Source organism: Carassius gibelio, chromosome B24, assembly GCF_023724105.1.
Source record: "Carassius gibelio isolate Cgi1373 ecotype wild population from Czech Republic chromosome B24, carGib1.2-hapl.c, whole genome shotgun sequence".
In the NCBI taxonomy this organism is placed as follows: domain Eukaryota; kingdom Metazoa; phylum Chordata; class Actinopteri; order Cypriniformes; family Cyprinidae; genus Carassius; species Carassius gibelio.
Window position 1 is genome coordinate 10188066 of NC_068419.1, and position 26161 is coordinate 10214226.

Below are 26161 nucleotides of genomic sequence, written 5' to 3' on the forward strand. Positions count from 1 at the left end.
GCACACACACAAAATACTCTAAAATAATAAATACTAAAATATGTAAAGGCTAATTATAACATTATTAGTCAATTTTAACATTTTGTAATTAAATCGAACTTAACAGCGGCTTAATCGACATATACTGCATTTAATAATACAATTTATTTTAGAATGTATTTTTATCATATTATAATTTAATATAGCTAACTTGTGTATGAAAACACAAAATTAACAATGAGATAATCTTGTTGATAAACGATCAAGTAGCAACACAGCATTGCAGAAAAGAAAGAGAAGAAACTGGAAAGAAACGTTATCAATAATTGCACTATATTGTTCCTGACGGATGACTGTGGAACTGGTTTAGCGCACGCGGTTGTTACCCGGACAGTTTCTGTGTGGCTCCGTCGGTCCCATCTTGGCTACAGTAATCAGAGCGGAGAGGAAACAGAGCTCGTCCATATTACAGCTGCTGTTTCAGGTACTTACATGTCTATTACTAGCTTCGTTTGCTTATTTTGTTCTCAATCTGGACAGTGTTATCACATTTCATATTTTCTGTTTCGTTTTTGTGTCTGTGACATTTATCCTCATCTTGTCAAAATAATGATCTAAACCTTTCATTGGCCCACAGTTAGCTTGTCAGCAATCTGTCGACTCCATCAAAGGTGTTGCGTATTTAAAATGACAGCTCGCCCCGCCGCTCGGTCTGCGTTTGCCCGGTGACAGACGATGGTGACAGTTTAATTACAAATTTCAGTTGTGAATTTCACCCTGTGTAGAGTGCTAGTCTAGGCTTTTTTTGTCTCTGGGATAGGGTGCTAGCTGACATGGAGCCCGAGTTTTTCTTTGTCATGTCCCTCCTTTGACCGATGCTGAGTGGATAGTCTGGCTGTCAGTCATGGCTTCTCGGACGCTGATTGGTTGTGAGGCTGACAGCCCAGTTTTGGTGTCTTGTTCTGCGGTGCTGTCTGTGGCCTGCTATATTATTACAGAGCAGCAATACTGTTTGAAATGACTTAAGTGTTATGCATAAGAATTAATTTGAGGCTATTGTCAGCGTCACGTGGCTCTCGGTGTCTTTGGACCTGTGTCAAAGCGATTTTTGCTTTCATATTAGGATTTACGGATTGCCTTTCAGAGGCGTTCATTTTGTCGTGCTGTCTCTTAATGGTGGCTGTGTTTTAGAAAGAGAGAAGTTTATGATAAGACTATCCTTATAAATATCCATGCTGTTCTTAGTAAAAGTTTTTGCTGTCTCATTTTCAGTGATTTTATATAAGGAGCTGGATTTTATATTGACGCAGACCATGATTTAATATTTCTGAACTGATCATTGGCAGATTATTGAGTGATATATATATATATATGCTGTTTTTACTGGAGATGAATAGTTTACATGAGATGTTAGGGAAATTATTATGTCCTATGATGTGATATGTGATAAGTGTTTTAATGACCTACTTGGCATTGCATTCTTTAAAATGTATTTGTCACCACACAACTATAAAATCAAATTGATTAAAATGGAAAAACTTAAAATATATGGTGAGCAGTTACAAGACCACAAATTTTACACATTCCCTTATAAACTGAAATATTAATGCTTATAAGAAAATTCCAGAGAAAAAAGTTAACAGAACAGGGTGAAAGCCATCACCAGGCTGGTTAAGTATTTATTGAACAATTTTTTTGTGATTTTATTTTTAAATTAATATCTCTGAGCAGCGGTTTCTGTGGTGATGGACCCTCCCGGCGGCCGAGACGAGCGTCATCGTCAAGCGGAGCGGCTTCGGCGGGAGGAGGCATACTATCACTTCATTAATGAACTGAGCGAGGAGGAATACAGACTAATGAGAGACAGCAATCTACTGGGAACACCTGGTGAGAACACACCCAACCCGTCCATATGCAAAGATGCATGTAGTTTCATTAACACAGAGAAATATGTCAAGCATTTTACAAAATGTAAGGTGTGAAGAAGCACAAATTTCCAAACCTAGCCTTTTACTTGAATGAACAATAGATGGATATTAAATAGGGTGCGTCTTTGTTTGATTACAGGTGAAGTCACAGCAGAGGAGCTGAGGCAGCGTCTGGATGGGGCAAAGGAACGAGTGTCATCTCAGCCACGCCCTGAAACCCGCCCACACAGCAGTGAGGCAGAGGGCAGTAGTGGTAAGGATATAAAGGGATGGTTCTGAATTCAGTTGCTCAACTATACTAATATTTTTACTTTATATGATCAGCTGGATTTGTGTGCAATATACACCTTGCAGGCAGAGTCACAATGCAATTACAAAACAAGTCAGGGTGCATCTGACTTTTTGTAGCAACAGTGCAGGGGCATAAATCTTGGGGTTAAGGTTGTTATGATATAAAGTTTTATACAGCCATTGTAAAACATGTTAAACTTTGTTGTCAGTCTACATTTGTGATTCTTCTGAATGTAAACTACCATAAACGGGTAAGATTTAAAAAATATATATATTTTTGAAAATAATCTATTTAATGGATCCTTGTCGAATCAACTGCAAGTAGAAACAACCCGAATGAAAGTAAATTGTTTCATTACTTACCCTTTTATTCATCAATATTGATAAGAAATTGTAATTTTTTATTTTCCAGGTGCAGTTGAGCCAGGTGTGGAGACCTCTAATGGAGACTCTCTGTTGGAATGGCTGAACACTTTCCGGCGCACAGGAAATGCTACACGTAGTGGGCAGAGCGGAAACCAAACATGGCGTGCCGTCAGCCGCACCAATCCTAACAGCGGGGAGTTCCGCTTCAGTCTTGAGATCAACATCAACCACGAGCAACCCGAACCTGGAGAACACAGCGACACCCCTGAGCCGACTGAACTTCCAATGCCACCTCCTCCTCCTCCTCCTATTCCTCCTTCTCCTCCAACACCTCCTCCACCAGTGTCGTCTACCTCTGCACCCACGACCCCTTACAACCCCTCAAGGTCTGCACCTTACTCACTTCAACACCCCACGCCATACTCTACAGCCAGGCCCACCCTGGGAAGGAGGGCCGCGGTGCGCCGCACTCGCAGTAGCACGGCTCTGCCTGTAACGCCACCTCTGACCTCACAGGCTCCTCCCACAGCTCTTACGAGGAACTTGCCTTCTTTGCCAAGCTCTCCTCCTCCACAGGCTCCTCTTGCTTTTCAGTCACAAGAGCTGGATGGTGGTGCCATAAGGAGTCAAATACAGGTCACAACCTCCTCAGTTAACACAGGGGAGGGGCAGAATGGAAATGAAGGCCCAGACTGCCCTACCGCTCTGCCTCAGTCAGGCCCCCAGGTGGTGCCGGCTGCCCGTGAGCCACGAAACAGCAGGACTCGTTCACGTGGCCGCGTGCGCCGGGCAGCAGGAGCTGGTGGGGTTTTGTCTCGCTCTTCGAGACGTAGTCGCTCCCCACTGGACAGAAACCCCACCTCCAATGTTAGCCCCACTCATAGCAGCAACGCCGCCCCAGTGGAGTCCACCGGAAGTACCGCTGTAGCAGTGGAAATGGGCGAGACCGCTGTTGAGCCAGCTGCTCCTACGGATCCTCCGGAGGCAGGTGAGGAAGAGGGGGAGACACCTGTATCAGGTGCCGGAGGCGTGCGGCGCCACCCCACGATCATGCTGGACCTCCAGGTGCGGCGCATCAGGCCGGGCGAGAACCGGGACAGGGACAGCATTGCCAGTCGCACTCGCTCTCGCGCTCGGGCTGCCGAGAACACAGTCACCTTCGAGAGCGACAGTGGCGGCTTTCGTCGAACCATCTCGCGCTCAGAGCGTGCGGGAATCCGCACTTACGTCAGCACTATACGAATCCCTCTGCGACGCATTTCTGAGACTGGTCTTGGCGAGCCTAGCTCCATGGCGCTAAGATCTATCCTGCGCCAGATCATGACCGGCTTTGGTGAGCTCAGCTCCCTCATGGAGACGGAAGCAGACTCGGAGACCGCCACCCCCAACCAGGACACAGCTTCTGCTGGTGGAGCCCAGGCGTACCGTGTTGGTAGTGGTGAGGGCGGTGTGGCTCATGGAGGAGTGGAAACGACACAGGAAGGTTTAGTGGCAGGTGAGGAGGAAGGACAAGTGCGGGTAAGCAGGACTGGGACTGAGGGACGACCTAGCAGCAGGGACACTAACAGCTTGGTGGAAAATGGGACGTTGCCCATCTTAAGGCTGGCGCACTTTTTCCTTCTCAACGAAGATGAAGACGAGGAGCATCCAAGGGGCCTCACCAAAGAACAGATCGACAATCTGGTCACACGCACTTACGGTCAGGTCAACCTGGAGGGCGAGCTGGGCCGCGCTTGCAGCGTTTGCATCAATGAGTACGCTCAGGGCAACAAGCTGCGCCGCTTGCCCTGTGCTCACGAGTTCCACATCCACTGCATCGACCGCTGGCTATCTGAAAACAACACCTGCCCCATCTGCAGGCAGCCCATTCTGTCCAGCCATCAGGAATGATGTCAGGCTGTAGCTATCAATCAATGGACTGAACGACTGACTTTTGTTCCACCGTCGGTGGTGTGTGTACATAGTGCTTCAATGTTTTCATTCTCTGAGATCCATTGTATTCAAGCTAAAGGTAGAACCAAAAGCAGAAAAATACTATAATGCAGAGATTTAACAAAGCTTTATTTTTTTAGACCCCTTTCGTTTTCATCACTTCATCTTCTTCCATTCACCATTATGCTTTGTTGACATATTAACAGATGGCGTAACTAACTCAGATGGAGTCAGAAATGTTAGCTTCAGCTAAAGGTGCGGTTACATTACTGCTATTTGTTGAATTTTCATGGGCAAAATCCAGTCATTTTAATGGGTATCCATGTGATCAGGAGTTTTTTGTGAGAGTGAACAATTTCCTTGAAACGGATTCACGATGGTAAGTCGTTCACCGCACTGACCAACAGAAAGCTGCTTGGTTTGGAAGTAACTTCTCTGTGAGCTGTGCTTTATGCATCACTACACTATTGAAAATAGACACTAGACACTTTTTTGCCTGTGAAATTTAACCGAAATTTCACTAATGCAAACGCACCTTAATTCTATCTCACTTGCAAATTTTAAGTTTGTTGGCTTCAAAAAAATGGATAGACCTCTTAAAACTCTTTAAGGACATGTAAATAAATAAATGTCTGTGTTTTCAGTTTTAACAGCAAGTAATATTCTAGAAAGAACCGTACACTGGTTCAATTGCATTGAACCTTTACTTTTAAGCGCTTGCAGAGAAATCCACCGGTTTTGAAACTCTATGAGTCCTCCATGTGAGTGCTCCTTAATGTTGGGCAGTGTTCTTTTTAAATGTGTTTTCAATCAAAGCAGGATATAGTGTGATTTTTATGGGGTCATTAAGAATAGTTATGGGATATGAATGATGCATCTGGTCGTAGATTAATTTGTCTCTGAAATTCCACCGCTGAAATGCATCTGCATTTTTATGCTATGGGAAAAGGCAATGAGCAACTCCACAAACACTACAGAACTCTGTTTTTAAGCGTGGTCATTATTTTCCCTGTGGACTAAATATGCTTTCCACTTTGAGTGTCATTACATTTCTAAAGAGAACAATCCATTTGCATTTGAACAACAGTTTTGGAGTGCTGATCAGATTATATGATCTTGTATGAGCTAGTAAGTGCATGCTTGATTTGTACCTGCGTATAAACCCCTGCACATAGTTCACAATGTTTTAATGAAAAGCTGAGATTGATTATCATTTGAAAGCACTTGTCAGCCGCTGCTCTATAAGGCAGTACATTCAAGCCTGTCATAGGCCAGACTTCTTCCAGGGTGATGCAATGAAACAAGAAGGCAATGATGATACGGAGTTGTGGTTAAATATTATGTTTTCCTACCTTTTCCCTTCATGTACCTATTTTTAAAGTTTTTATTATCACATGCTCTTGTACCACACACACATGCCCTGCCCTGCTCACTTTCCCTCAGTATTTTAACATACAATGGTTTCACTTATGGCCTTGTCTGAAAGCCCTGTTTGCTGTAAATGACCATTTTCATGCAGTGTTGCTCCTTCCCCATGTGAGGCAGAGCGTGAAGTAGGACTTCTGAATGAATGATCATGAATGTAGTGGTACCTTGTGTCTTTCTAAGGTACTTTTTTCCTCAATGTACAATACATGTCTGCTTATGTTTCAGGATCTCGATTAAAACAAAGACAGTCTGTTAATTAACACCTGTCCTCGCTGTTATTGTTTTCTTGTATACTAAAATATCCCTTTATTTGGTCTGTATGATGTGAGGATGTGTGTGTGTTCTGGAAGAAGTGTGAATTGTAAGTTTGTGTGTGTATATTGCTGAATGGATCAGAATGGTTTCTGAGCTGTTGTGTATCTGCAAATGGGGGATCTTTGGCAATGAAGTTGAGATATTTAATTATGAAAAAAATTGACATCATTGAGCTATGACTATGTATTATGTTATAATGTGATGCTAAACAGAAGAATATGTATTCTGTTACCATGTAATAAAATAAAACACATTGATTTTTTCTTCTCTGCTCCATAACAATGGAATGATATACATTATTATTCCCAAGGAACAAATAGGGCAAACACTGAAATAATCTTCTTTGAGCAGTGAGATTATTATAAAAAAGTTTTATTTTACATTTTATTAAAATTGAAAACAGTAATTTTATTGTAAAATTTATTTTAGTTTTTTTCTTGTATTTTTAACAAATAAATGTACCCTTTGTGAGCATGATACATTCCTTAAAAAAAAAAAACCACAAAAAGTGCATATGAACTGATTTGAAGTCAAAACTTTAAGGGTTAATTCAGGTATAGCTATTTAATATAAGAAATGTAGCTGTTTACAGTTTATACTACGGGTTAATTTTTTTTTAAACCCTTGGTTAATGCATTGGCCATTGCAGACTTTTAGTTAGGCCCCAGGTGTGATGTAACGTCAGCATCTCCAGAATAATAAGACACTTTCTTTCAATATATAGGCTAGTTAAAAATTCATTCATAAGGTCACCTTTAACCCCGAATCACTGCGGTTCAAAGGTAAAACGTTGTTAATTATTAAATCAGGGTGAACTCTTAAACCAACCAAATAATCTAAATTCTAATGTTAATATAAATGACAGTTTGCATGTATAAGTAATTAAATGAGACTGTGAAGTTCAGAGCACAAAAGGACGTATTGTTCGGCTTAAAGTGTCCATTTAGGACAGGAAGGGGGTTGACGACGGAGCGCGCGCGCACGCGACGGATCAGCAGGATGGCAGGAGCGCGTTCCCAAGCAAGGGCGCGCGGCAGAGGGTGACCCATCCCATCATCATCAGGAGCTATGCTGCCTCCATCAAACACTGCATCCCTGCGCCTGTGGCCCGCATACCACCGCTGAAGCCCGAGTATGCCATCATCCCGCTCCCGCTGCTGGAAGCTACACACATGCGTGCAAAATGTACTTCAACAGACGCTCGAAGAAGATCCACAGCGAGGGAGGTGAGCGTGACATAATCTGCTGACATGGGCGACGCGCACTGGCACCGTTTACGCATGCATTTACTCCGGTGCTCTGGATATTCGCATGTTCTTCTATGTGTAAATTATTAATTGTTATATTGACAAACCTATTTCTAGCTATACATAAACACACTTTAGAAAAGCATCAGTTATGCTCTACCTGTCCCGTCTGGTGAGGCACTCTTGTAGGCAGTGGCGGCTCCAGACAATTTTGATTGGGGGGGCAATGGGGGGGTCCTGGTCTTTTCAAGGGGGGTCTCATGAAAACCAACAAAAAATACAGTGGACATGGCTAATAACTGCATATTTCTGCTACTAAACAACAAAAACACCTTTGCAATGTAAACAAATGACAGGCTACATTTGTTATTCATATCCTTCACACTGCACTTTCATGTCAGGTATATTATGCATTTTTATTGACATTGATATTTTTACATTTATTTCCAGATAGATATTATTGAGTTTACAGGCTAAAGTGGTCTTGCTGTTGTAAACACTGTTGCTTTCGTAGAAAAAATATTTGCATCACATTTAAAATATAATTATATTTTAATTCATTTCTGAATTGTTTTTATTTTTATAATGATAATTCAGAGAATGAGAAAATCTGAATAAGCCTTACCAGTGTTGTGATAATTATTTTTACGTGTTAAAAATAAATAAGTACTGTAATATAATAAAAGTTTATTCAAATAACATAAAAAACACCAGACCCCTCGATGCCTGTGAAACTTTTCTCCCTCAAACAGCACGCCAGTGTTACTTCTACACTACAGGCTACACACAGCAATATAAACAACATATCTGCATGTTCTCACATCACATCGTTCTTGTAAAATAATAATAAGTAAATAAACACCAAAATCACTTCGCTGAGAATGAAACACCACTTACCAGCTGCCACGATGTTGAAAATATCCTCTAGCATTTAAAAAATGCGCGTGCAGCATGAGGAATCTTCCCGGTTGGATGAGGTCGTAGTCAGGTGAACTGTCATCATGTTGGTCATTTTATTACGGCTAAATTATTATTAATAAATTGTACTAATATTATGATTGGGCGTGGGCAGGCATTCACAAAAGTTTATGTTATTACAAAAAAAAATTGAGGAAATTGTGCTGTGACAAAAGGGCACTTAAGGGGCAAAGGAGCAGGTGCTCAAGTGAACCGGTTCTTTCGGACAATTCGATCAAATAAACCAGCTGAAAAAAAAATGGTTCACCGGTTCTTTTGCGCTCGATGTAATGCCGTCATTGGCGATGATTGCCCTTCATTCAAGCCTTTGGTTTACCCGCGCTTATAACATTAGCAAATAATCAGTTCAGAATCAATCACCAAAAGAATCAGTTCGGTTCAGATGCGCTCTGTGTCAGTCTGCTTCGCGCTGAATCACGCATGCGCAGTTATCATCAGCTCATCGGTTCTCGAATCGGACGCGTCCGACAGAAACGGTTCTCGGTTCAGTGTATGAATAAATGTCGAAATAATTATTATTTATTATTGTTCTGCGTAGTTTGAAGAGAAACATTTTTGGATCTTTATCCCGATTATATATATTTTTTAATCAGGAAGAGGCTGGGGGGTCAAATGGGGGGTCAAGGCATTTTTTGGCAGGGTCTTGAGACCCCCCAAGACCCCCCCTGGCGCCGCCGGTGCTTGTAGGTGACCTGTCAATTTCGCTGTGTAAACAAATGGGTTTCTAGGGTGATTGGTGGGAAATTAGCGGCAACTGTTCTTTTGAGATAAAGCATGATGTGTTTACGATTACTCCTGTCCAGATCTGCATAGAGATTTTTTTGTTTGTTTGTTTTTTTAACAGAGAAACTCAGCTCATCACGTGACTGTTTAAAGCGCTCTAGCTTTCTAAACGCATACACTCACCTGTTAAAGTCATGTGCACCTGGTTAAAGTATCTAGATTTTTATTAATTGCTTCACATTTCAGGTAAAATATAAGAAAACATAGTTTTTAAATTAGATGCTGTCATGTAGCAGTTACAGGCTTTATTAGTTACATTTATTTGAGGTTTATCTTTGCTATTTTCTAATGTTGAAAATGTCCAGCGGTTTTGCTCACTGCCTTTTATTAAAATATTAATAAATAAATACCTTATTTTATAATTTAGAATGTAAACAAAATTTACCAAAAGAATACTTTAAAATCAACCTAATAAAATAATTTAATCACTTTGAGCCTATAAATTATAAATGATATTAATATTAATATCTCTTGAAAATATAGGAAATAGTAGAAATTCAAGATGTTATAACATAATGATGAAAACATTTTTAGTGTTACCTTCAAGCAATATCTTAAAATGATTTTACTTAATTATTAGTAATATCTCTCTCTCTCTCTCTCTCTCTCTCATATATACACTGAAAAAAAATCTTGGGTTCACTATGAAACAATTTTCACTTAGAAATTGGAAGTAAATGTCACAAAATAATTCAGTCCCAAACTGAATTAACCGTGAAACAAAAACTGAAAGTGACAAAGACTGAAAGTGTAGCGTGTAAGCTTTCAACTGGATGCAATCTATAGCTAAAATCAAAATATCCAGTTGATTTTTTAAAGAATTAGTTTTTTATTGTAGCATTGAGATCTGTTTTACACAATAAATCATTGCTTTCCAAATACTAGCAATGTAGGTTTCAAATCGAAAGACTGCAAACCACTGAAAGAAAATCACTTACTGCATCGCTGCAGTCTTTTAAAGGCTCTGTTCTGAATGGAAATGAGCTACGAGACATTTCATATTATTACAAATCTTGGTAAAAGCTTATATATCATTCTCCAGACGTTAGTAGACTGCCTGTTGGGTTTCAAAGTACTTAATGCACCAAAACAGGGCCAAGAATACATCACAAATGCACAGCTCTTCAGATTTGAACATTGGTGAGATTACAGAGTGTTTTGGCAGCAGGTCTGTTCCAGCATGTGTTTAATCTGCAGGCCTTTGTGGGGTGATGACACCGAGGGTGGAGTCTTTTTGACAGACTGACACATATGCATTGTGGATTACATTGAAGGTTTGTTCCTAGTGTTTGTTTGGCCTGCTCTGACCCAGCATGCTCCAGAATTAACATGCAGGAGCCATATTGTTGGTAGCCTTTGTAATTCCTTAAAATGTGTGACTTATCAGTTCTGCTCATGAGATGCCTGACAGATGTATTCCTTTGAATTTGCTCTACGTAGGTTCATGTACAAGTTGGAACAGAAGCGAAATAACATGCGTGTCAAATCAAGTGCTTCTAACATAGCGTGATTAGAGTGCGTTGTTGTTTTGACAGTCACGTGACAAAAGATAAGCTTCTGATGTCACGTTTGGTTTACATAATCACAGAACCAATGATGTAATTCATTAAAGGGCCCTGGTTTCAGTGATCATCCGTACTGTTCAGTGTTTCTGCGCATCACTTTTAAAGGCCACATGGGGGCAGCAACTGTAAACTCATCACTCATCACTGTTTTATTGTCTTCTTGAATTATATATATATATATATATATATATATATATATATATATATATATATATATATATATATATATATATATCACATTAAACGGATGGAATGCAGATAAGACAAGGTTTCTGTATTTACATTAAAATGTAAACCTGTATATAAATTAAACACACATTATAATTTATTTTAGCATATTTTTCTCATCAGAATGCCAGTAGGAGGGAATACCTTAAAGACACTGATTAATGGTCCTACTTCTATAAATGCTTTGTCAACGATGCTTCTTCTTTTAAAATAATTAAATGAATAGAATAATTAAGGTAATTCATGCAAAAGGGATACATTCAGAGCATTCGAAATTTGACTGCTTACATAATTCATTGCTTGAAATACTATTAAAAATGAGCCTCTGGGTTACTTAAAGCAACTGAAAAGAACTATTCTTCACCCGATTAAATTAAAGTTTTGTAAATTATAGTAATTTGTATTATACAGATTCATCACTGTGGGAAGATGATAGGAGAAAAATCATTTAATCTTATATATTAATATTTAATTCAATTTTATTTTATTTATTATTCTCTGTTTACATTAGCAAGTCTGCTTACTCAGATAGTAATACATCCTTCTTGAATTATTCTCATATTAATATAAAAAAAAGAATGATAATACACACAATTATTTTGAATCAAGTCATTTCAAGGGGAAACATGGCACTCATTTAAAGAATGCTTTTTCATTTCTTGGATCAGAGTGGTTTATCATGTTAGACAATGGAAATTGACTTGCTTTGTGTTGTAATGTTAGGCATTATTGAACATAAAGGTGATGAATAAAAGCCAGTAAGGTAAAGATAAATCAGCAAGTGAGCAAAAAAATATTTTTGACATGTCAGAGGCCCTTTTACATTATACAAACAGGCTTTCTATTGAGAAAGAGTTATTTGAAATATTAAAGCTTGAGCACCATTTCTCAACCCTTAAAGCACATTTCTAAGAGTGTTTTGCTCTGTGGTCTTACTGACTTGATATCTTGTGTTGTTTTTTTCTGATGGCAACCCTTGTTGGGCTCCTCAAGAACAGTTAGTGTTGACCCCTCTTAGCCAGGACTCCCCCCTCCGACAGGACCAGCCCATGGGCTCCAACATGTGCTCCCGCCTGACAGACAGGTTTGAGAAAAGTGAGTGCCCCTCTCAAGCGGGCCGCTGCCTCCCGCGACTGCTTGGAGCCTCACAGGTGCATGAAGCCACCCCTTCCTTCAGCCCACACTGCATGGATAGACTAATAAAACTAACGTTCTCTGCACTCTTTCATCACATGCACACAGACATGGCATGCATTAGGGCTGGGCGGTATGACGGTATATTGTGGCGACTATTTCAAGTGTGTATTGTTAGAGATACTGCGTGAGATGAGAGTGGTAAAGAAACATTTGTGAAAGAGAAAATATAGAGTGAGAACTGCTTGATGTAAGAGTTACTGATATCTTGAATAGTCAAATGCGCACACGTTTATGTTAAAACATCCATTGAGTGGAGTAGTTTTGTAAACACAGTCGGTTATGTCTAAGTGAATGTAATAAGTTGGGAGAAAATCGTATGTGTGCTAATATATATTTGATCCGTGAGTGAGGTCTTAAAGCAATAGTTTACCCTAAGATGAAAATTTGTTGAAAATTGACTTACCCTCAGGCAAGATGTAGATGAGTTTGTTTCTTCATCAGAACAGATTTGGAGAAATTTAGCATTACATCACTTGCTCACTAATGGATCCTCTGCAGTGAATGGTTGCCATCAGAATAAGAGTCCAAACAGCTGATAAAAACATCACAAAAGTGTACAAGTAATCCACACGACTCCAATCCATCAGTTAATGTCTTATAATGGGAAAAGCTGTGTGTTTGTAAGAAACAAATCCATCAAGATGTTTTAACTTTAATCTGTTCCTTTAAGCAAGCCCATTATCCATAATCCATAACACTTCCTCTGAAAAATTCCATCGCCTGTTGTCCAGTCACATCAAAAATATATTTGCATATTGGTTTTGATCAATTTTGGATTTTTTTTTCTCTTTAAAATGATCTTTGCATATTTCGCTCCTGGTTCAGACAAGACAACTTTTTCACTGGCATGTTATTAGTTAAATATGAGTTAAAAACGTATTAAAGATGAATTGGTTTCTTACAAAGACTACATACATGTTGATTAATTGGGATATTTTTATCAGCTGTTTGGACTCTCATTCTAATGGCACCCATTCACTGCAGAGGATCCATTGTTGAGTGATGTAATGCTGAATTTTTCCAAATCTGTTCCAATTAAGAAACAAACTAATTTTCATCTTGGATGACCTGAGGGTGAGCTCATTTTCAGCCAATTTCTATTTTGGGGTGAACTGTTACTTCAAGGTGTCAGCAGCCTAATAAACCTGCTGCCGTCTTTGTCAATAAAGCTAATCAAACAACAAAGGAAAAAGAGAAAATAACTCATAATAATTCTTGACAGAATAATTCTTGACAGAATAACTTGTATTTTGAATAAGAATCCATTTATATTTATTTTTACATATGATTGAAATTGAATAATGATTTCTCACTGTATGTTAAATAAACCTAGTTCACCTGAAAAGCTGATTTCATTTGTATATTTGTTCTATTGTATTTGTCCTATGTTTGTAATTGGCTTCTTTGTACTTATTTTTAATAGCAAAAATAAAATAACAAAAATAGCTATATATTGGTATATGTCATTATCATGACACATAAGTTTCTCATAAGGTGAAATAAGATTTTGGTCATATCGCCCACTTCTAACATCCATCAAGTGATGCACCAAAATGGATGCATGCAGGCAAAACAGAAATTACAGTCCTTCTGATGTGGTTGTTAGTATGTTAGCCAGGGGTTAGAATGTGATGCTAGCATGGCTTGTGCATGAGGATGCGGGTGTCTGATGTGCCTGCGCTCTGGGGTAAAGCCCGGTCAGGATTAGATACAGGTGAAGTTGCAGAGCTGACAGAAAGAGGATTACCCTCCCTGGTCACTTGTGCCTGTAAGAGGCTTTCATTCCTCGTTCACCCTTTTCTATCACCATAGCAGCCCAAGCTGCAAGCGCACCACCCCGTTCCCCTTGGGGGCCACCAGGACTGGTGGGTCACCTTGACAACGAGAACAACATGTCACACTGAGGCCACAGGAAGTCTAGCAGGGCTCTGTGTTTCCAAACGTCTGGTGGAGCGGCCACACGTGAGCATGTGAGAACTAGGGATGGGCGAATTAAATATTTATACTTATATTGATGCCACATTGAGATGATTGATCCATAGAATCCATCCTTATTTAATGCCAATGCTTTTATTATTTAATTAGTACTGAAAAGTCACAGCATTTTCTTTCTTTTTTTTCAACTTTTACTGTTTTTTCTTTTCATCTTTTTTTTTAATTTTGAGTTTTTTTGTTATGTTCATTTTCTTCCATATATATATTTATCAACATTTCATTTTGACATTATTACTAGTAATAAGGAAAACCTCACTATTATTCCTTAGTTTATTATTTTATTTCACACAAGAAAGGTTTGTTACTCTAATAAAAAAAAAAAAAATAAATAAAGAAGCTTTTTTAAATAGGTGTCAGTGTCATCTCAAAATACCTCTAATCAGACTATGATGAATAAATAAATTATTACTTTTTTTTTGTAAAAATATTTCACACGAACATTAAGCAATGCAAAACCAATGGTATGTTTAAATGAACTAATTAAAATAGCAAATCAATAAATCACTTTGTCCACGTATGTATGAACATCTTTTTATTGTGAAGATTGACCTTGGAAATACTTTTACACAACTTTTGGTATTTTCAAAATACAGGTTTTAACCAATGATATATATATATTACACTCACTGGTTACTTTATTAAGTACAGTTTGCTAGTACGGAGTTAGACCCCATTTTGCCTTCAGAACTGCCTTAATTCTTTGTGGTATAGATTGAAAAAGGTGTTGGTCCATATTGACGTGATAGCATCATGCAGTTGCAGATTTGTCGGCTGCACATCCATGATGCAAATCTCCCGTTCCACCACATCCCAAAGCTGCTCTATTGGATTGAGATCTGGTGACTGTGGAGGCCATTTGAGTACAAATGAACTCATTGTCATATTCAAGTAACCAGTCTGAGATGATTTGAGCTTTGTGACATGGTGCATTATCCTGCTGGAAGTAGCCATCAGAAGATGGATACACTGTAGTCATAAAGCGATGGACATGGTCAGCAACAATACTCAGGTAGGCTGTGCTATTTAAAAGATGCTCAATTGTTACCAAGGGGCCCAAAGTGTTCCAAGAAAATACCCCCCACACCATTACACCACCACTATCAGCCTAAACCGTTAAGACAAGGCAGGATGGATCCATGCTTTCATGTTCTTTACGCCAAATTCTGACCCTACCATCTGAATGTAGCAGCAGAAATCGAGACTCGTCAGACCAGGCAGCATTTTTCCAGTCTTCTACTGTCCAATTTTGGTGAGTCTGTGTGAATTGTAGCCTCTATTTCTTGTTCTTAGCTGAGAGGAGCGGCACCCGGTGTGGTCATCTGCTTCAGGGTTCTACGTGTTGTGTGTTCAGAGATGGTATTCTGCATATCTTGGTTGTAACGAGTGGTTATTTGAGTTACTGTTGCAATTTCTATCATTTCTAACCAGTCTGCCCATTCTCCTCTGACCTCTGACATCAACAAGGCATTTTCCTCCACACAACTGCTACACACTGGATATTTTCTCTTTTTTGGACCATTCTCTGTAAACCTTAGAGATGTTTGTGCTTGAAAATCCCAGTAGATCGGCAGTTTTTGAAATACTCAGACCAGCCCATCTGGCACCAACAACCTTTCCATGTTCAAAGTCACTTAAATCCCCTTTCTTCCCCATTTTGTTGCTCTGTTTGAACTTCAGCAAATCTATAATACAGTGGGGATCGAAAGTTTGGGCACCCTTTGTAGAATCTGTGAAAATGCGAGTAATTTAAAAAAAATAAGAGAGATCATACTAAATGCATAACAATCTTGATTGTTAATTTTCTATGATATAGGACTTAATTAATAAATAAAAAAATCCTCACAGACATGTATATTTATTAGAGGCTTTGGTACTAATAGGAACTGATATTTGCATTTGAATTGAACAAATAACTGGTATTGCCCATCCCTAGTGGGAGACTGTAGCTCTATGCAATTTGCAAATTAAGAGCCTACTTGAGCATATAATATTTTCTGTCTTTGGCTTTTGCAGGGTTGTCTATATTAGCCTGTTCACTGTCCTCTTGAACCGGTTCCATTGCCATTGTGTTGGGATAGCAGAAAATTCTAGACAACAGAGGAATTTGACACCCTTTTGAACAGCAAGACCATAGTCTGACTAATCAGAGTAGTATAATACAGACAGAGAGATGTGCAGTGATATTGCATGGAATAAGAGAGGCCCGCTGAATGAATGCATGCGGTGTGTAAAGTGAGCACCGTTACAAAGGCGTAGGGATGAATAATGCAACCAGGGCTATTCATAATTTAAAAGCATGCTGCTTTTTAGTGGTGAAAAGCTGGCAGATGGCCAAATGACCACACTCACCCCACACTGTGCTCAGGGTCAAACTCAGTGATAGGTTCAGAAATGACTAATCAGAAGCACATTATTGACTTTTTATTTTTTACATGCTTTTAATCATAAGATAAAATAATACTACATTTTACTTAAAAGATTATTTTTTCTATTAAATATGTATTTATATTGTATATTTATAACACACTTTATAGTATAATACAGTCATGTGAAAAAGTTAGGACACCCTATTGAATTACATGGTTTTTCTTATCAGGACATAGTAAAATTATAACTTGTCATCAAATGGTATGTACCTTCAATTTAAAGGCACGATTCAGTATGTTTTTTTGGTATAGCAGGGGAAAAAAACTAAACATAAAACTGCTTCTTTTTCTTGTTCTTTAACCAGTAGATTACTGAACAAATTGTTTCTCCTTCTTTAAATATATAACATTATTCAAATTTTCTTAAAGGGATAGTTCATCCAAAAATGAAAATTCTGTCATTAATTACTCAAATAAAACAATCAATGTAAATCCATGTGACATCAGGGGTTCAACTGTAATTTAATGAAGCTACGAGAATACTTTTTGTACAAAAAGAAAACAAAAAACATTTATTCAACAATTCGTCTCCTCTGCGTCACCCTAGCGCCATTTTGGAGAGTATCCACTGAACGCAAACAGCGTATGCTGTTCTGTGTCAGCTACGCCATGAAGATACTTTTTCTACATTTATTTACACTTTGATTTGAACAAAAACAATGTATACGCATGGTGCGTGTTAATTTCTGGATCGTTGGTGGATTCGTGGATGGTGTTAATCACATTGCTGTCTATGGGAGGGTCAGAGAGCTCTCAGAATGCATCAAAAAACCTAAATTTGTGTTTTGAAGATGAACGAATGTCTTATGGGCTTAGACAGAATGACAGAATGTAAATTTTTTGGGTGAACTATCCCTTTATGAATAAATAATCTACATTATCTTATCTATAATGCAGTAAAGAGAGCCCTATTACTTAATGTTACAATAAACAGTACAGACAAAACCATTAAATTCAATGGTCATTTATTTTTAGATAATAAACACTCAAATATAATATTGTATGCAAATATGTTAATTGTACATAGGGTTCCAAAGGCACAAAAAATTTCTGGTAAATTACTGGAAACTTACCATGATTTTTCTAATGGATACTTTGAAGGAATTTTCCGCCTCTTTGAAATCCTGACTGCACGCAAGGCAATTTTTACATTAACTTTTAAATATAACCTTTATTTAATTTAGCAATATTTAGATTTATATTGTTAATTTATTGCTATGAAGATTTTAAAAAGGGTTTTAGGGTGTTAAGATATATATATATATATATATATATATATATATATATATATATATATATATATATATATATATATATTTGGAAATCAAGTTTTCAACCATGTTTTGAGCTGAAATGTTGTGTCACATGAAAATCACCATTTGAAGTGGATCAGAAAAGTTAATCAAAGTTGTCCTAAGACAAGAACGGGTATTGTTTTGGTTTTAGGACCACGTTTTGATGAAAGGTTCTGATCTACTTCAAATGTTGGCTATGTGCACCATTACACCCTTTATCAATAAAATACATTTAGCAATACTTATACATATTTTTCATTTATTGCTTTAAAGATAAATAATAATAAAAAAATATAGCCGTAGACTTGACAGTGTTTTCATTTTTCATTTTGGAAATCAAGTTTACGACCATGTTTTGAGCTGAAATGTTATGCAGTTGTTGACAGTGTTTAGGTGTGATTTATATGCTGCTCACACAAAAACAGAACAATTGGTGATTCTTTCTTGGTCTTTATCTGAGGGCAAAAGTCAGTGTAGCACTCAACTTCCCAGCTTTATCAGCATGTTGAGCAACTTGTGAATTGAGTGCTTGTTAATAGTATTAACTGCAGCCTGTGTGTCCATTATGAAAGGTTCGTCATGTATCTGTCCAGTCAATGTAATGCACATCATTTACCAGTATGTTGCTGATTTTACAGTTCTGTGATGTTAATCGGGCACAAAGTGTCTGCGGGTCTGACCATTAAGACTGAATGGCTGAGGTTGGAATTGGAAGAACAAGTCGTGGAAAGAGAAAACTGAACAGTTAGAAGAAGAAAGTAATCGTTTAGAGCAGGATGTGAAATGCACGATGAAAAGTGTGTGTCATATGTGATTCTTTGGCCCTAGTCCAGAGTACGTCCCACTGAGGAACTCTCATGAACTTCTGGTCCACATTGCTTTGTATATTTATTTAGTGAGGCAGATCTGGAAACATGACAGGTGTTGACAGCAGTGGTTCTCAGAAGGTCGCCAGTTTGTTTTTATAGAAGGGAAAATATGATGGTAAATGAAAATAATACGATAAGCGTACATAGTTAAGGATAACAAAATGAATTTTTTTCATTTTTTTATTTTTTATTAATTTTTTCAATGTCCTATGCTGTGTGTCGAACAATTTAGAGCAAGAACTTATTAATAATAACAACACAGTATTGTATTAAAGTCTGCATATTGCTGGATTTAGCAATTATTTGTATGCCTCTCAGTGTTTGATTTTTAAGTTGTTTAATTTTGTATAATAAATGCTACTTGATATCAAATCTGTGTCCTGATGCAGAACCATTTGAGTGCCACTAGTTTAAACTACACCTACTTGCTCATTGCTGTTTTAAAGGGTACATTTAAGTCTGAAGGTGCCCAGAGTCACCTTGAACAATACATTAGCCATTATATATGACTCCATAAAAACACATTTAAGAGCCAGTGTCTTCAGCACTAAAATATATGACACCATATAATTACAAGTTAACAAAGTTCTCAGTTATTGGCAACTTATCAGTGGTCAAGCTGGCCTTTGACACCTAAGAGATGAGTGCTTTCTCCACTTACACCCTGCTCCTCATAACGTAAGATCATGTTGTTAGTTGTTAGGAATCATGTTGTTAGGAAGAGAACGTTTCAGAGTGCAGTGTCAGAAAGCAGATAGATGTCATGGAAATATAGCCCTTAGTATGATCACATCTGCATTTTTTAGCTGGTTCAACTGGTTTGTGGATTTGCAGTACTGACTACCAGATAAAGTGTTCCCTATGGTGCAAGAGACGGCATGGTTGTGTCTAGATAAAGTCTAGAAAAATTCTCAAGCAACATGCACACTTTTGGTGTGAGTTTTTGGGAAGAAAGTTTATTGTCATTGATCCAGTATGGTCTTTCTGTCTATTTCTGTCTGTCTGTCTGTCTGTCTATCTCTGTCTGTCTGTCTCTGTCTATCTGTCTATATGTCTGTCTCTCTGTCTCTGTCTCTGTCTGTCTGTCTGTCTGTCTGCCTCTGTCTGTTTGTCTGTCTCTGTCTTACTGTCTCTGTCTGTTTATCTGTCTGTCTGTCTCTGTCTGTCTGTCTGTCTCTGTCTGTCTGTCTGTCTCTGTCCGTCTGTCTCTGTCTGTCTGTCTCTGTCTGTCTGTCTGTCTGTCTGTCTGTCTCTGTTTCTGTCTCTCTCTGTCTGTCTGTCTGTCTGTCTGTCTGTCTGTCTCTGTCTGTCTGTCTGTCTGTCTCTGTCTGTCTGTCCATCTGTCTGTCTCTGTTTCTGTCTCTGTCTGTATTTCTATGTCTTACTGTCTCTGTCTGTCTCTGTCTGTCTCTGTCTGTCTGTCTCTGTCCGTCTGTCTGACTGTCTGTCTCTCTTTGTCTATCTATAAAAAATGTCAATTATGTGTTTAACCTACAATTAAAGTAGGAAGGAAGTACTTTATAGATAAAAGCCATATATTTTTATTGTACTTCTTTCTTACCTTTACTGTGAGTTAAACAAATTTTTTTTTTTTTAAAAAAAGAACATATGATATTTCCGACTTTGCTTAAACAACTTTTTATTTAATTGATCTGTCACAACGTTTAATATTGTTTGGCTGATGGCTTGCATTTTTTTTATCCATTAACCCCAAAATATTCAGATCATGGTCAATAATGTGTTTTTCAATGGCATCTTCTGTAACCTTTACATTTGTTGCCTGATCCACATTTACTTGAATATTTGGCTACAGCCTTAAGAAAATAATACAAGAACCATCTAATTCTGCGGATCACAAAATGATAATAAAAAAATATATATATATTAAAAAAAAAATCCTAATTATTTTGTTGACCTCAAAAGCTGGGAGTCAAACCTTTGGAAACTTTACGGTATTTTAATGCAAAATCTGCTAATAATAATGCAATATATGGCACAGTGATTATTAATAATTCATCAATCCCACAATATTCACATTAGTGGTAAAAAAAATTAAATGGCGAATTCTTTGACCCCTTTGTCCCCCCATACACATTTGCCTTAACCATTTAAACTTTTCTAATGGCCAAAAATTGACCATTTGACCTTCAAACTCCAGCTCTTTGAGAAACATACGTGTGGCTTCAGGTAGTTTCCATCGTAGAAACAAGGAGGAGCATATGAACAGGAAGCGATTCCTTGCCGGTCAGTGAGCACGTTTAGTGCGTTTCGATCTGTGATAGTGGAGACGGACATCTGTGGCCTGCGCCTTTAAATGTAAGGCTTTTGTGTTGTCTGTCTGCGGGAACATTGTAGTGAGACGCGAACACAGAGCGCGCTTTGTCTGAAGGAAACCATCGTCTGTTGCAGAAAAGACACAGCGGAGCGGAGTCTTATTAAATCGTCCACATACTGCCCGAGACGGCCCAAATGACACGGTGGGAGAGGGTTTGGGTCTTGTCTATTAGAGAGGCTGACTGGAATGGGAGATGTGACGGGTGTAGTCCATCTCTTCACACCCGCTTTCGATCATGCAGCAGCTGGGTAAACTCTCCTGTCACATACAGACAGAGCTGTTATTTACCGAGCGTACATTATTTATTACGTGCGGGAAATAATCATTTGGCGATTGTCTGGAGAGGGACTCGTAGTAAGCGGCTGTCTCAAAACACGCATAGAAGCTATACGTCATCGCAGAACGCTGGCCTCACGGACCAATCAGCTGTAAGCTCAAGACTACTCATGAATAAATAACTTGATTTTTATATAGCTTTATTTAAGTTATTTTAGTTAATTTACATTTACATTTAAATATTATTTAAATCCATTTATGTGCGTTTTAATTATGTACTAGTATAACTGCATACATATGCAAAATAAAATAAGAATTTTATATAAATGATTCATTCAGACGGCGAAAATGAGTACATTATCTCTGTAGCGCGTCAGAGACAAAACCGGACGCTTTAAATGTATTGATTATAATGGTGGAGATTTATTTTTAACGCGTCGTGACTCTCCGACGTGTATGGATGTTGGATTCAGGTGCGAGTGATGACTAAAATGCTCTCTAGGTAGGAAACTCACTATGTTTTGAGACACAGTCATTGTCTCATTGCGTTTCGTTTCAACGCATCGTGAATACACAGGTGTTTCCACGGAATAAAGCAGCTTTTATGAAGATAAACAAATGCACAAGGTTTCCTACAAAGGTGTTTGCTGCGCCATTGTGCTCCCATCAGCACATTCTATACAGGGGGTCCCGTGGGCGTCGCGCGGATGCTGTATTGGTGACGGAGCTTTTGCTCGTGGATGATGAGGATGAGGAGGATGAAAGGGACGGGGAGGGCGGTACACCAAGGGAAACGTCATCGGCATCAGGGGCGGCTTGCATCAGCACAGTAGTAGTGTTAGTGGCCAGCGCACTGAACTGTAAACCTCATTTCTATGTCTCTTCTTCCTCCTGTCTTCTTCCACGCGCACTCACGCTAGCCTCTCTTCTCTCCCATCACTCGAACGGTGCAGGACCCGCGTGCTCCGCCGCCGGCTACCGCAAGGCAGAGGATGAGATGTCCGGAACCACATCACAGGCGGACCCGATAGATGCCACAGCCAGGACCGTGCTGCTCAACCGAGCCCAGACCACCAAATTCTGTGACAACCATGTCAGGTGAGTTCATTCAGATCTTTACTGAAAATGTTACAGCGCCGTTTGATTTATTTCATTCTTTGCATTCTTTGCTTAAAGTGAGAACATGATAAGGTTTCATAGTTATTAATATGGTTGTGGTCTCATAAAAGCATGTTAAAGATGCTGCAAACTGTTGTATCTTTGTTGCAATGGTCTATTCTGAAATGAGAATGAAAAACTATTTTTGTTGTGCTTTAGTCTAGAATAAATGCAAAGTAAATGTAAATTGACAAGCATTTAACTTGCACTATCAGCAAGAAAACAATATTGTAATGTTTTGTTCACAGTTTTTTATTTACACTACCCTTCAAATGTTTGGGGTCAGTAGGATGTTTTAATGTGTTTGAAAGAAGCTTTATGTGTGTACAACATGGCTGTAAAATATTAAGTAAGGTCAGTAAGATTGTAAAATAATATTACAGTCTAAAATAACTCTTTTCTGTTTTAATACATTTTAAAATGTCAGTTGTGCCTGTGATGGTAAAGCGGAAGTTTCAGCAGCCTTCACTCCAGTCTTCAGTGTCACGATCCTTCAGGAATTATTCTAGTATGCTGATTTCTAAATGTATATTTTAAATTATGATTTTCATATTATTATTATTATTATTAGTATCAATGTTGAAATTGATTATGCTGTTTAATATTTTTGTGGAAACGTTCAAATATTTTGTTCAGTATTCAATTCTGATTTATATAAAGTTAGAAAATACAATTTAATATATACTTGCTGAATAAAATTATTATTTTTTTATTAAAAAGTTATTGACCCCAAATGTGTAAACAGTAGTTTCAAGTGTATGCAAACTTATTTTATTTATTTTTCCATTTAAGTTGCTTAAGAGTCTCATCAAGATGCATCACATTGCATCAACAATATCAACTAAAATAAAACACTAACAAGAATAGTTTGTGTATCTTTAATTATTAACAGTTTTTTATATATAAAATTGAAAACATCAGTAGTTATTGCAAATGTATTTATGGTGGCTGGAGATGCATCTTCAGTTTTATTATTATTATTATTATTATTATTATTTTGCACTTCAGAGAGGGGCAGTATCTCATTCATAGTGTGTTCAGCCAGTCACAGAGATGTGAAGGCTCCTCCCTTTTTTCCTATATTTCCTTCACTCAGTTTTTTTGTTTTCACCCGTTATTCTTGAATTAATTATTAAATAAAACACATTGTATTTGATGCCTCATCAACAGCACCATTGTTCCAGCATAAAAAATATTCTAATTAACTCCTAATGCTATGAGATTAATTTTAGAAATAGTTTAATCAAGTTAAGATTTTCCCTCAGGGAATTTACAATTTACAACATTGAACACAAATCCATCAGCGATTTCCTGTGAGTACACCAATGTCAATATATTCCGGACCGTGCTTGGCTAGAGTTCATCTACAGTTCCAGAACAGAAAATCTTTTGGTCTCCAAAGTGCCCAAGTCCTCCAAATGTTTATTTTTTTAGTTATATCAGTTTGATTCATTTCATATGCAGTGAAGTTCCGCTTGATGACAAAATTGCACTTTTTGAAATTCTATGAATATTATTGTATGTTTATGATAGTAGTTGTAACAAAAGCTTGATAGATGTAGATCCCAGATCGCTTTTATATTAGTGCCACAATATAAAATCTCATACAAAATCAGTCTCTCAGTACGGAAACACTCACCCACACACACTTCATCGATCTGCCAGTATATTCTAAAGATTCGATTCTGCTCTAAAAGGCTCTATTTTGGTTCCTGTAACAACATTAAGGTGGGCCTAGAAAACCGTTTTGTCACTTGCTAATTTCAGATCAGACGGAGCTCTGACCTTTTCAGCTCATCAGCTTCTCGTCATATAATGCCTGCATGGCTGCAGCAGTGGAAATTTCATAAGAATTGTTCAGATCATTCTCTTATTCCTCGATCTTCATGTTTTATTTACCAACCGGTTTCTGCTTCCCATTGCATTGGCCTCCATTGGTCAGCTGTCAGTCACAGAGTAACCAGACCAACAAATCCAGCAGTGCAATCATCCATATCAGTCTTTTAGGGTAACCCCAGGTACTACACATCATGGTGACAGCAGTGTGGGTTACTGTGTGTGTGATTGGACCGCTGAATGTTAATGAAGGGGATCGTATGAATGGTCTCTGCCACTCTTTGATGTCAGCGATAGCCTGCCGTACTTCCAGGTCAGCTACCGAGCTGCTGTTTGAGGCCACAGTTTGGGTTACACAGGGTGTGTTAGGCTGTGAACTCATTGATGATGAGCCCAAGAAGGGTGTCGTGTTTACAGAAGACTGCCCTCACATAAGTACACATGCTGTAGTATAGAAACATCCTTACATTCTTCAAAATAAAGCTTCCTTAGTAGCATCTATGGTTCCATGAAGAACATTTCATCAATAAAACCTTTCCATTGCACAAATGTTTTTTTATAGTGGGAAAAGTTGTTTAGATTATTAAAATGTATCGATTGTTTACTGAAAGGTTCTTTGTGGATCCCAAAATGGATCTTCTACATCATCTCCTATTTTTAAGAGCGTACGATTGGATATAAAATGTGCCTCCAGATGCGGATATAAACACTCACCCACACAAACAGATACTGACTCGTGTTTGGATTTAGATGGACAACCTTGCACATTTGTAGTCCTAGAGGTAATTTTAGGCATTCTTAACAGCTATTTTAATGACTGTAAAACATTTACTGCCGCAATCAGCTATTCAAGAGCTACTTAGGAGTCCAATCAATACCGACAATTGACAGACACGGTGAGAAACATCCATCCTAAACTCTATTTTGGGATTGTTTATCTAAATTGAATGCATTGGGCATTGAAGTGTCAGGCATTCGTGAAAGCAGGTGGGTTTTGGCTTGTATCAAACCACTTACGAATGCTTTTTTTTTCAGAAGCCTGAGTGGAGCTAATTCTAAATTAGTGTGTCCTGGCTGTATAGCTTAAAATAGTTTGATAGTTTTAAACACTGTCGATTTTGCCTTTTTCCCCCCATCTAGCACGGCTAAATACGGGATCCTTACCTTCCTGCCGCGGTTCCTGTATGAACAGATCAGGCGAGCGGCTAATGCTTTCTTTCTCTTCATCGCTCTTATGCAGGTATGACACTTGACACACTGTCCGAACTGCTTCTGCTTTGTCTTGAGGACCTCAAAGTACAAAATGTATTGGTTGTGGTGATTTCTTTCAAAGGGGATCTCCGAGGTGCTGTACCACTTATGCTGACCTTGTGACTTTTTTTCGGTTATTTGCCAACATATCCATTTGTGTATTATATCCACTTTTGGAAATGGTCCAATTATTTCACTCTTATCCACTATGAGTCACTATACAATCTCAATAACAGGCGCGATGTGATCCAGCCTGTTAGGCTGATATTTCATGAAAATGAGTAAAAAGAAAAAAAGTTAAATAGCTAAAAGGTTTCTTCACTGTGATGTTATTTACTCATTACAGTGCTTTGCAAGGCAGCACTGTATTGATATATTTCTTAAAAATTCTGGCTAAGCAGTTTGTTCTTAAGTGGTGAAGTTCTATGATGGATTCAGCCTATGTTTTGAAGTCTTAGTGTGCTTATATTATAGAGTTTATAT

At 38.2% G+C, this 26161-nt stretch overlaps 2 protein-coding genes across 6 annotated transcripts in view; both read left to right on the forward strand.

Annotated features, from left to right (window-relative positions):
- Positions 1-340: 340 nt before the first annotated feature.
- On the forward strand, positions 341-6184 carry LOC128013300 (E3 ubiquitin-protein ligase RNF6-like). Its single transcript, XM_052596191.1, has 4 exons — positions 341-463; positions 1711-1866; positions 2047-2160; positions 2611-6184. Exons 2-4 carry the CDS (start codon positions 1725-1727, stop codon positions 4452-4454), a joined length of 2100 nt encoding a protein of 699 aa, XP_052452151.1. The 5' UTR covers positions 341-463; positions 1711-1724; the 3' UTR covers positions 4455-6184.
- Positions 6185-7250: 1066 nt separating this feature from the next.
- The window catches only part of atp8a2 (ATPase phospholipid transporting 8A2), a 56461-nt gene continuing 37550 nt past the window's right edge, over positions 7251-26161 (forward strand). Inside the window, exons 1-4 of one of the 5 annotated variants that reach the window (XM_052596384.1) lie at positions 7251-7465; positions 12039-12135; positions 22387-22531; positions 25568-25667. In XM_052596384.1, the coding sequence (XP_052452344.1) occupies positions 7412-7465; positions 12039-12135; positions 22387-22531; positions 25568-25667 (396 nt within the window). In that variant the 5' untranslated portion in view covers positions 7251-7411. Of the gene's footprint in view, positions 7466-12033; positions 12136-21028; positions 21139-21173; positions 21406-22386; positions 22532-25567; positions 25668-26161 lie in introns of those variants that run through there. The other 4 variants (XM_052596385.1, XM_052596386.1, XM_052596388.1 and 1 more) reach the window with 4 other exon arrangements.